This window comes from Lytechinus variegatus, chromosome 1 (assembly GCF_018143015.1).
Source record: "Lytechinus variegatus isolate NC3 chromosome 1, Lvar_3.0, whole genome shotgun sequence".
Classification (NCBI taxonomy): Eukaryota; Metazoa; Echinodermata; class Echinoidea; order Temnopleuroida; family Toxopneustidae; genus Lytechinus; species Lytechinus variegatus.
Window position 1 is genome coordinate 61,345,900 of NC_054740.1, and position 12,408 is coordinate 61,358,307.

Here is a 12,408-nt window from a genome sequence, read left to right on the forward strand (position 1 = left end):
TGTATTGGTATCTGCATGAAGATTTTTTTCTTCCATTCATCACACTCCTTAACATATTTTGCTACTTGTGTGCTAGCAGATAAACATGTACCATACAGAAATTTAATTTCTAAGATTGGTTCTTGAAGGATTGTGCAGGGTGGTAGCTATTATGCAGTAAATTTTCCTTCTTGCCTTTCACATAGATGAGCCTGATGCACCAGCTGCACCAAAGATCGATGGCATGACCCGCAACAGCGCAGACCTCTCCTGGGCACCTCCCGATCACGATGGTGGCAGCCCTGTCACAGGGTACTTCGTCGAGTACCGCCCAACGGACGCAAGAGAGTGGCAACGCGCCAACTCCTTCCCCATCAGAGATACGGTCTCTACAGTCCCCAACCTCAGGGAAGGCCTCGAATACCAGTTCAGAGTTGTCGCTGAGAACGATGCAGGAGAGGGCAAGCCCAGCCGCTCATCTGAATCTGCTGTTGCCAAGGATCCAATCCGTAAGAAAATACAGAGAAAATCAGTGGTGGTTTTTCAATTGTTTGATCAATTAATGTATTCTGGTTGAACCTTCATTTCAAAAACTTCTTAGATTCCTACTGAAAGACCATTATCGATATGTGTGTAATGCACATTAAATAAATTAGTTGACATTCCCTAATTTTAGTAGAACCTACTGCACTTCTTGAAGCAAGTATCTGGCATGTGAAGATATTTTGTAGGAGGAACCTTACTATTGGTATGGAAATTTTTGCATCATTTACTCTAACATAAAGTATTTCCCTTGATGAATGGTGACTACAACTCTGTGAATTAAAGATTCTATGCCTTGATAAGGCACCTTAATAGCAGAATTCCTGTGAATTATATGCACCACAGACTTTTTTATCAAGTTCCTAAAACTCTTCTCCATCCTTGTTTCTTCACCAGTTCCTGCCGATGCTCCAGGAAGACCAACCCTGGAGAAGGTGACCAAGGATTCCGCAGCCATCTCCTGGTCCAAGCCCGTGTCCGACGGTGGAGCACCCATCAAGGGATACACCATCGAGAAAAGGAAGACTGGACCGGGTCCCAAAGGAGATTGGGCTCCAGTAAGTAGACCTAAATTAAGACTGAAGGTGGACTTGACACTAACACATCTTCTCTGTTCCTAATTCATTGCAGAGGTTAGTCAAAGGTACTTCTGTGTGCATGTTGCTATCATGCTTTCTTCAAGGAATGCTACGTGATCACTCTGAAGCTGTGACTCCTCAGAAGTTGATTTCCATCTTGTCTCAGTTTCATGGCACTGTTGGAATAATATTATAACAACATTTATTTGTGTTGTATACATGTATTTAGAGAGAGAGTGCTTGCCAAGAGTCAATCAAGAATATTCATTAATTTTTAAAAGATCTCCGTATCACATGTTTGTGTTCTACCACTGTTGAGAGACATGTAGGTGACCTGAGCCCTGGTAAAAGAAAATAGTTTGTGGTGGATTACAAATATGAAAGGCTTATTCTGATTGGTCCCTAGCCAATATTTCGAAAAAAATATGCATGCAAGAATGATTTTGATTGGCCATTGCTATTTATCATTGACAGTGCCTTGAGGTGTCTCCCAAGGAAGAGTCTGCAGTGGTCCCAGACCTCATTGAGGGAGAGGAGCTTGAGTTCCGTGTCAGGGCCAACAACGAAGAATGCCCAGGCAAACCAAGTGCCCCCACTCCATCAACCATCATCGAGGATAAGCCAGGTTTACAATCAATTTTTACATTTCTCGTTTATTTTGAATTTGTTATCTTCGACATTTATTTGATCTATCTATAAATCATCCTATTGAAAGAAGATTTGGTATTTAGTCAGATAGACGCAAGTGACAAGACATTAAATTAAAATCAGAGGTAAAAGTTATGGAAATGTATGTTAATAACATCTCTTTAAAGGTAAATTCCAGTTTTGGTAACGATCTCAAAATGACTTTTTACAGAATCTAATATAATGACCATACAAGTGTCTGTTTGTATAAATAAAAAATATGTGCCAAAGTATTCTGAAAGAAATTTTGTAATTGCTGAGAAATAAGCAAAATAAGTGCGGAATCGGTCACTTCCGTCGGGTCTTTATTCCAGCAATAATAATACACTGTCCCACGTGTGTCTGTGTTGGCAATCTTCAGTGTAATTGTATTTCAGCTTAGATTTTATGATTTCACAAAGTTAAGTATATGTAACTGTACCAGATCTAGATCCACAATGATATAGTCATACTTAACCTTGCAGAGGGTTTACAGACTTTCTCATGAAATTAGTGTTTTACTGTAACTACTATCATTTAGCTTTAAAATCATTAGTTTACCTTATACAAAGCACGGCAAAGAGTATAAAAAAATCTTACTAATAGAAGTGATTATCAATTGCTTTGTCAAATATACTCTGGGGCAAAATATAGCATAGTACTGTCAGAAGTGTTTTGTGTATTTTGCAACAATTCTAAAACTTGACATTGATAGATATTGTGATGTCAATATTTATGAATTTAACCGATCAGCGACACATACTTTTGGCATTGTCTTCAGTCATTCATTTGTTGGTATTGTCAGGGTCATTTCCCAATATCAGAGGAGAAACACAAATCAGATTCAATGTAAGGCACCTTGTCAAAGTCAGGGCCACATCTTTCCTGCAGAAGTCCTGCAAGCAACATTTCTTCAGAGACAAAATAATGGGTATTACAGGAAAGCTGCAATGAAAAGATGTGTAGCATCTTTTAGCAGGATTCTTGCTAAAAGACACAGCACAGACTCTTTACAAGTTGCCTAACCATGTTCGATCCTGGGACTTCTCTTTCGCAGAACGTCCCAAGCTCGATATCGGCGACCTTGAGGACATCAAGGTAAAGGGAGGTGAGAAGTTTGAGATCAACCTTCCTCTGTCCGGCTTCCCTACCCCCACTGCCACCTGGGAGATCGGAAGCTCACCGGTCAAGGAGACTGGACGTGTCATCATCAAGACCGCCAGGACCTACACCAGGATGACCGTGGACAGTGCCCAGCGACAGGACGCCGGCCGCTACACCATCAGCGTCAAGAACGCCTCTGGTTCTGACACCGCACGCGTCAAAGTTACTGTTCTTGGTATGTGCATGTAGAATTCTCCAAATTTCTTGTTCAAATTACTTGTATAATTTGAGATCCTGTTCCATTTGTGATATATGGTAATAATGTATTTTGTACAGCTTATTGCAGCTCTCTGTATCTGCATTAGCTTAGTTTTATTTGCACTACTGGCAACCAATCATGAAATGTTAAGTAAAACATGGAAAGAGAATTTAAAAAAGAAGTATGGAACAGTGTATGGTGTGAAAGAGAGACAGTCTAAAAAGCTAAACCACAATCTATCCAGTAGGTGAATCAAAATACATGAATGTAATAAGCTGTATGATTCTGTAAATCTTTGGACAACAATAAAGTTTTCCCATCAGTGCTTTCTTTTTCAGATTTACAAATAAGTCAAACTTTTCAAGATATATCAAAAGTAATCAGAAAAAAATATGAAAAAAATAGTATGACTAGTTTGGCATTATTTAACAGCCCAACAACTCGAAAGTGTAACTGTGTTCTTTAAATTTCCGTAATTCTCCTCTAATGATAATCTTTTCTCTCGTCCCTTCTCTTTCAAACAGCGGAGCCTGACTTACCCCAGGGCCCGGTCCAGGTTAGCGACATCACCCCGGACAGCGTCACGCTGTCCTGGAAACAACCGGTTAACGGCCCAGAGGACGTAGAGAACTATGTTGTGGAGAAGCGCGACCCGGACACCGGGGCCTGGAGTAAGGTCAGCAGCTTTGTGCCCTCCCCTCACTTCAAGGTCAAGAACTTGAAGGAGGGGGGAGAGTACCAGTTCAGGGTGTCGGCCGAGAACCAATACGGTGTGAGCAAGCCGATCATGAGCGAGACCATCATCGCCAAGAATCCGTTCGGTGAGTCCGCAATCGAAAGCGTCACAAAGGGAGATAATGCATGTAGTAATAATATTCCCTAATTTCATCCAAGTGCATAGGGACATGCGTAGCTATGTGTCATGTGCTATAAAAGAACTGAATATTATTATTATTAATATGCAGTTTCTGTACATTCCATACCATGTTCTGAATAATGTCTACAATCGCTCCGAAATGGACTTGGGTGTTTGGGTGTTTATTGGAACACGCTTGTCACTACCTTTGATTTTAGAACAAATAGCAGCTGGAGTACATTTACTAGTAGAAACAGTGATAGTAGAATTAGTACAAGTAAGAGCAGCAGAAGTGGCCTGTTACTTCAAAGAAGAAATAGTTAAAGAAGTTAGGGTAGAGGCCATAATAGTCGTAATACAGTATTTGTACCGTATGTCAATGTCATTGAATGGGAGAAGAAGTTGTAACAGCAATAGTAAATATTAGCCAAGAGAAAGAGTTTCATGGGAGTAGAAGCATATTTAAAGGTAGAACTAATAGTCATCAGTGAAAACCTGGGTCCAATTTCATAAAGGCTTGATATAGGAGCAAAGTCATAACAAGTTTGCTATCAGCCAATCAATTCCAATGATTTCAGTAGCTTTTAACTGTTTCACTGTAATTTGCTATTATACCAAGTTTTATGAAACATGCCCAAGTAGTACTAGCTGCAGTAGTGAGAAAAGATATACAAGTGGAGGTGTAGCAGTGTATCCGTGAGATTAATCTTTGTCTGTATACGCACAAACTTATTAATGAAAGACAATAAGAAAAGAAAAGAAAATGAGCTATCAAAGTTTTCTTTACTTTCATTTATTCCAGATCCACCTGGCATGCCATCACAGCCAGAGGTGACCACAACGACCTCGACCACGATCTCGATCCAGTGGAAGAGGCCTTCAAGCGATGGTGGCAACCCCATCGTCGGTTACATCGTTGAGAAGCGCAAGGCCGATACCGGTGATTGGTCTGTGGCCACAAGGGCACCGGTCAAGGATACAAGCTTCACGGCTTTCAAGCTTACAGAAGGTAAAGAGAATTGTAGGAATATAGATAGAGAGACAGAGAAAAATGACCCAGATATGATGAGGTGGCGATGCTGGCAGGGAGACACTTGTATCACCATTTTATAAAATGCTTAACTTTAATCCTTTGACAGATGAATTGTCTTATTCCCCAGAGACTTTCTAAAAGGAGCAACTGATTCCAAAAGTCAACTTTTTGCCAAATGAGATGTTGATAATTAACTAATAAACAAAGCATTAATGGTGTTCCCATTTTAAGATTTTTCATGCCCGCTTTCCATTGTATCCATGGATCAGCACCCCATCCAGTCTTCATATTATCAAATATTACAGACCAGCTATTTTTCTACTCTCATCAAAAGATGTATCTTAGGAGAAAAGAGCCATATAATCATATTAACAATGAGTAATGCCATTACCTCCATTTTCATGTTTTTTTAATGTGAATATTTTGTGTTTTGTTTTATCATGATGAATAAATCGATCAGTCAATAATATCGGGATCAACAAATTTCTATAACTCCATCTGATGAATGTGTATAGGTACCAGCTATGAGTTCCGAGTGAAGGCAGTCAATGAAGCCGGTCCAGGCAAGCCCAGCGATGCTTCTGATGCAATCACTGCCAGACCACCACCAGGTAAAATATTATACTGTCCACTTTTCAACCTCTCACAATAAGAAATTTGATGATATTCTCCTTATATTGCCTTTTGAAGCTAAGGTTGAACAATTCTTTGATCACCTTTTATTAACAGAAGTTGAGCCTCATCACACTGTACAAATCCCTCTCAGTGTCTTTTCTTTACCAATTCTTCATTTCAGCACAGGCAAAGGAAATAAAGATTGCTTGTTTTATAATATCCTATAATATTAGATATGTAATCTTGCTCATTTTATCTTTATGCGTATTGAAAGCACGATGCTTTTATAGACATATCTCACTAGAAAACGCCTATAATAGTGTCACTCTACAATCCATTAAATTTGACCAGGAAATGTGGACCAATTTACAGGGGCCACGGAACAGTTTTCAAAGTTGGGGGGGGGGCTGACCATGCAAAAACTCACAATCATATGGTCATTTGTACGTTTTTATACACTGTTTTGGAAAAAAGTGGGGGGCTGAAGACCACCCCCCCCGGCCCCCCGCTTCCGCCGCCCCTGATTTATGTATGCAAATATACACCTCTGTTTATAGAAGAGTGGTATGACTCTTAATGATTAACTTAAATGTATCACATTAACCCGTCACTGTAGCTAACACACAAGTTTGCACATGGCTGGTACCATTTACTAGTTCTGTTGACCTGTCATTTAAAATGTGTGTTGTAGCAATGATTTATTGTCATTTTTTTCTTTCTTTTTCTTTTCTAGTCAAGCCCAAGGTTGATTCCTCTTGCCGCAACCGCGAGATCACCGCTGTTGCAGGTGAGAAGTTCCGTGTGGAGATCTCCTTTGAGGGTTCACCACCACCCAACATCACATGGTCCCGAAGCGACAAGAACGGCATCACCGTGGAACCAACCCGTAGGATCACCTTCGAGGTCTGGCGCTTGTCTCAATTTCTTATTTTTGATTGGTTTTGATTGGATTTTTTTATCTGCAATGTGTTTTCATGTTTATTCCACTTTCTTCTCTATGTATTAAAGTACCTTTGACCACGAAACCCAAGAGAGTTCTATATTAAAAATAACAATAATATAAAACGTTTCTTGTATAGCACATATCACATTATGATTATAGCGTCTCTTTGTGCTTCCAAAGGACTTTGATATTGTTACCCCAGCATTAGCCAGGGTGTCAAAAAAGAAAACAACTCTGGAATTAAAAAAAAAAAATGGATTGTTCAATGTAAATTGTAATGCAATGTAATAAATTTGGCCAGTGATCTCAGATTGTAACCCTGGAATTTTTTAAATGAATTTTTATCCTACTTGATACTTTGGTTGGTTATCAAAGCAGTTAGGCACAGTACCTGCATTGAGCACCATCTGGAATATAAAATACTGTTTCTTAAAAATTCATATGTTGGTGAATACTAAAATCATGCTCAGTTTTCTATTGATAACTAGACACATTATTGAGTTGAAATAAGCTGAAAATTAATCAAAAACTCTTATTTAGTTCAGTGTAATTTGGCTATGAAATATAAAACGAAAATAGAAAATTATCCTCTGTCAGTTGATAATGAATAATTATTTGTGACTGATGTTTATATACTAGATTAATTCAAGACATTTTCATATGGGACCATTATCCATTATGTACATTGCAAAATAAATTGACAGTTAGAAATCCTACTTCCCTTTTATATTGGTGTGGGAATCAAGAACACTACAATGTTTTTTTTATATTTATGTGTTCCTACTTTACTTTTTAAACTTTCAGGATACTGAGCTTAGCACCATCATGGTCAATAGTGAGGCTGAACGCGGCGATGCTGGAACTTACGCAGTCACATTCAACAATGAGAAGGGAACCGATACAGCCACTGTTCGCATCATTGTAGTAGGTGAGTTGTTCAGACATTCATATTTTTCCATGCAAAGAGAGTAATGTAATTTTATTTCAAGCTTTTCTTACACCATATCGACAGGATTCTTATATACAATTATGAAGGGAGTTCGATGCCAAAGGTAAAAGCTACTATAAAATCACGGTAAAAATGGAAAATGAATAAATCTACATGTAGCAGTTTCACTTGAGACAATGAAATTTTTTTTTTCCCTAGATATCTCTAGGTAAAACAGTGCCCATGGCAACCAAATGACCTCTAGAGTAATCTTTGTTGTCTTTAATTAAAGTCAGTTATAAAAAGATATTGATTTTGACATGCTAAACATCTTTTTGGACTTTAAATAAAAATCAGTTATCAAAAGATAATTAATTTGACAGATGAGCATTAATTACTTTGTCAACACGATTAGGCTTCTCATGTTTCATGCAACACACATCACAAAAACCATTTATTCAAACCGTTCTCTTCCAATCCTTCTCCCCCTTCCCACAGACAAACCGTCTGCCCCCGAGGGCCCGCTGGCGGCCACTGACGTCACTGCAGACTTCTGCAGGCTGTCATGGAAACCGCCACAGGACGACGGAGGCAGTCGCGTTACAAACTACGTGATCGAGAAGCAGGCTGCCGGACGGTCGGCATGGACCAAGGTGTCCACCTACGTCCGTACCACCTCTTATGACGTGGTCAACCTGGACGAGGGCTCTGTGCTCAAGTTCCGTGTGATGGCCGAGAATCAGTACGGTGTTGGTCCACCTCTCGAGGGATCTCAGCCCGTCACCATCAAAGATCCATTTGGTAACCAGAACCCTGTTTTACAAAGATTTCTTACAAAGAATTACGATTGATCCGATCAACCGTAACTCTCTGAAAATCCATGTGTCATAATTTTTTCCTACAAAAAATTGCACTATGTCCTTTGTAAACAAAGACAAGCACAGGGAATTTTCCAGAATGCAATGAATGCATGAATATACATCATAGTTCGAAGATATATTGAACAAACATGCATAATAGATGTTGACATTGCTGGCTATCCATATAGTTGCAACGATTGGATCAATTGCAACTCTTTGTAAGACAGGGTCCTGATTTCAAGTGAAAGTGTTTACTTTTTGTCTAGATATTCTTAACAATTATTGTGATCATGTGAAGCCCGCTGTAGGGGAAGACGGGGTAAGTTGTGACACTTTTTGCATTTTGCATGTTAGAAATGATATGACTAGTGCTATTGTAGAAATAAGAACCTTGCCTTTAAATTTGATTCTTGGGAAATGTTTTTCACCTACATATAACTTTCTACCCCCACACTGAAAGTCATCGTGACCTTTGAAAAAAACCGATGTCAAATGGCTCAACTTGCCCCATATATGGGGTAAGTTGTGCCACCGTCTGGGGTAAGTTGAGCCACAAAAACTACGTACAAAATGTATGGGGGGAGAACCAGCATGTCAATTTTTTGTTTAAAGTCTTTTCACTTGCTAATTCTCTATAAATACTAACATCCTTTAAAAGGAAAAGAGCAGTCATGTAAATTTGCTCCTTTCAACCTGCATTTCAATCGATTTTTATGGTTTGTTTATTTTTTAAGATACATTACCATAAGAATTACCATGGCTCAACTTGCCCCATGCTGTTTGGCTCAACTTACCCCAGTCCGAACTTAGTGCGATAATTTTGTATCCACACATTTATTATGCATCTATCATATAAAAGACTATGACAAGAATGAAGATCCATACCTGGACTAACAATGTTGTTATCATGTCTTTACTATATTTAAAGACGTGTGTGTGAATAAAGTACTTATCTATTTCACACTCTTTTTTACTTTTTTGGCTGAAATTCATACTTTTCCCTCTAAAAAACTACTTTTTGTTTCAAAGTGGAAAACAATGTGGTGGGGTTAGGGGTTATGCTATGGGTCATCAATACATGACACCACCACAATGTCTGACTCATTCATTATTGGCCTGGGGCTGGTGGCTCAACTTGCCCCTATGCTCAACTTACCCCGCCTTCCCCTACTATCTGACTACAACTAGATTTTTTTACAAACAAATGGCATTTTTATTGCATTGAATTGGAAAGTTCAAAAAAGTAAATTATCATATTTAAAGTTCTGCATATCGCTAGGAATATTGGCCTATACATTTATGCATGGCAATTTGTTTTTTAATGAAAATTAGGTTTCTTTTTATTATGTCTTGTGTAGACTACATAAAATTTTATGAATTGATTTTTAAAAAGAATTAAATGAAGTGAATGGTGGTAAAATTGTCTTGAAGAAGTTTGATAGTAATTCTTTTATTGGACTGTTGATCACAGACCCGCCTGAAGCTCCAGGCAAGCCCACTGCTGATGAAGTTGATCGTGGTTACGTCAGGCTCTCCTGGACCGCTCCGGAGGCTGATGGTGGATCCCCCATCATCGGTTACATCGTGGAGAAGAAGGAGAGGGATGGAGAATGGATACCGGTAAGATGTGATCAGTGGAGGAGAAGGAATGGTGGTGGCAATTGCGATGGTGGTGATGGTGATGGTGGAGGTGATGATGATGATTAAGATGATGATGGTGGTGGTGGTGGTGATGGTCTAATTGATGATGATGGTGGTTGTGATGATGGTATTGATGATGGTATAGATGATGGTAGTTATGGTGGTGACAAAGCGATGATGGTGATGATGATGATGATGACAATGATGACGATGATGGCGATGGTGGTAATGGTGGTAGTGATGATGGTGGTGATAATGGTATTGATGATGGTACAGATAATGGTAGTGATGGTAGTGACAAAGTGATGATGGGGCCACAATGATCCTAGATCATTACATGAGGAGTTCTAATTTCTTTAACTTTGCACCCTCTGCAGGTCAATGACTACAACGTCAAGGAAACAACCCTTCCAGTCAGCAACCTCCGTGACACGGCAGAGTATGAATTCAGGGTCTTTGCCAAGAACAAGGCTGGAAAGAGTTCTCCAAGCCGAACTCTTCTTGGTGTTGAACCCAAAGCTGTCATTAGTAAGTGGCCTTGAAATTGTTTCAATTTAAAGGTAGTGGTGCAAACGAAAAAACAATTTTTTAGAGGGGAATGAATTAAATGCTTTATTGTGAAATGTGGTTTATGATTGTGTATATTAAGTTATGGATATCAAAGAGATAATATGAACTATGCATTTCTTTCAACTTTGCCGCGCCTGTGTATATTTAGATTAAATTATTAAGATATTTCTCAAGATACTGTAAAAACATATGCAAACAATGGATCTACACCTGTTTATATGCCATGATGCATCTAAAAAGGAAAGTCCTTTTTATACCTTTTTTCCCCACTGGAAATTACTTTCCGATTAAATCTCATGAACTTTTGGTATGCATTTTCTTGTATGTTAAATGTATTATTAGTTTATCATATGTAATAAGATATGAATAAGACATTCTAACTGTTACTGCCTAGTATATTGTATATATTTCATCTCCTATGCTGACTAGGGGTGGCATCTCAAAGTGTTTTGTATTTTATGGAAAAGGCACTTTGGAAACATCAACTATATTATCATTATTAAAGCAGATCAGATCATAAAAAATACCGTATCGATATATTTATTTTCTTTTCGTCTTTGTTCATTTAGACCCTCCTTCTGCTCCTGGTGTACCAACTGCATCAGACGTTGGCAGGGAGTCCGTTGACCTGAAATGGGACAAACCAACTTCAGATGGTGGAGCCAAACTTGCTGGTGAGTTGACTAAGATTTGGGGGATCGCTAGAGATCCGTGACATTTTGCTTCAAGCATATAAAGTCAAGTTTAAACCTCTCCTCAACATTAATTCTAAATCCCAAGTATGGTTTCGCCAAGGCATTTGACCATTTCTTCTTTTCTGGACTAACATCAAATGTAAGATCTTCCAACATCTAGTATGGCTCATCAGCTAGCCTTACGGGTTGGTTTTTTATCAGGGGCCCGTTTCATAAAAGACTTGCAACTGTTGTAACTTTGCCATAATGGCAACTACCATGGTAACAGGGCTCAGCAGCCAATCATAATCAAGGTTACCATGGTAATTGCCATAATGGCAAAGTTACAACAATTGCAAGTCCTTTATGAAACGGGCCCCAGATCTATCTTGTGAGGGTAAAACAAGGTCTTAAACAAAATGGATTTTAACTATGATGCGCATGTACGTTCTCTGAATATTCTCTGAATGATTTTACCATTAAAATGTAGCCATGATCTGTCATATAAACAATGATATTATAAAGCAAAATCAAATCAGACACCAGTGCTACATCTTCTGGGAGAATAAGCCAGAAGCAATTGTCTGAGGAGCAAATATCTGATCCCTTTAATACTTACAATAAATAACCACTCTCTCTTTCCTTTTGTTACCCATCAGGCTACGTCGTTGAGAAGCGAGAGGAAGGTTCCCCAGACTGGGAACCGGTCAGCAAGTACCCGGTCAGGGGTACCAGCGTCACTGTGGACGGGCTTGAACCGGGCAAGGGTTATGAGTTCAGGGTGACCGCTGAGAATGAGATGGGAAGCAGTGAACCCGCAGTCACCGCTGCACCCATTGAGACCCAGAAACCTATCAGTGAGTAATAAGGGATTCTTATCTGTCTTTAGATTGTCTTATAGAATGACACCTAAAATATTTTTAAAAAATCTTGGCACTTTAGCCCAACAGAGACACAGAAACCAGTCATTAATTGATGAATTTTTAATGGGGAAGTGCTGTTATATCCATCTCCTAATGATAGCTGGATGGTGTAACGAAAAAGGATATGCTTAAGATTCAAAACTTTTAATTTTTTTCCCACACTTTGCCATAGACTCTGTTATGAGGGGTGTGCGAGTTCAGATTTTTTTTTTCTTTTTTTTTTCAGCTTAATTTCA

The 12,408-nt window shown here is 38.9% G+C and overlaps 1 protein-coding gene across 4 annotated transcripts in view; it reads left to right on the forward strand.

The window, feature by feature from the left end:
* LOC121418826 (twitchin-like) overlaps window positions 1-12,408 on the forward strand; it is a 130,214-nt gene that overhangs the window by 75,759 nt on the left and 42,047 nt on the right. For all 4 annotated transcript variants that reach the window (XM_041613001.1, XM_041613016.1, XM_041613008.1 and 1 more), the window contains exons 47-60: window positions 186-488; window positions 919-1,079; window positions 1,575-1,725; window positions 2,824-3,105; window positions 3,654-3,950; window positions 4,788-4,994; window positions 5,534-5,629; window positions 6,367-6,536; window positions 7,381-7,504; window positions 8,003-8,305; window positions 9,836-9,984; window positions 10,383-10,533; window positions 11,145-11,249; window positions 11,909-12,106. In XM_041613001.1, the coding sequence (XP_041468935.1) occupies window positions 186-488; window positions 919-1,079; window positions 1,575-1,725; window positions 2,824-3,105; window positions 3,654-3,950; window positions 4,788-4,994; window positions 5,534-5,629; window positions 6,367-6,536; window positions 7,381-7,504; window positions 8,003-8,305; window positions 9,836-9,984; window positions 10,383-10,533; window positions 11,145-11,249; window positions 11,909-12,106 (2,697 nt within the window). The remainder of the gene's footprint in view (window positions 1-185; window positions 489-918; window positions 1,080-1,574; window positions 1,726-2,823; window positions 3,106-3,653; window positions 3,951-4,787; window positions 4,995-5,533; window positions 5,630-6,366; window positions 6,537-7,380; window positions 7,505-8,002; window positions 8,306-9,835; window positions 9,985-10,382; window positions 10,534-11,144; window positions 11,250-11,908; window positions 12,107-12,408) is intronic.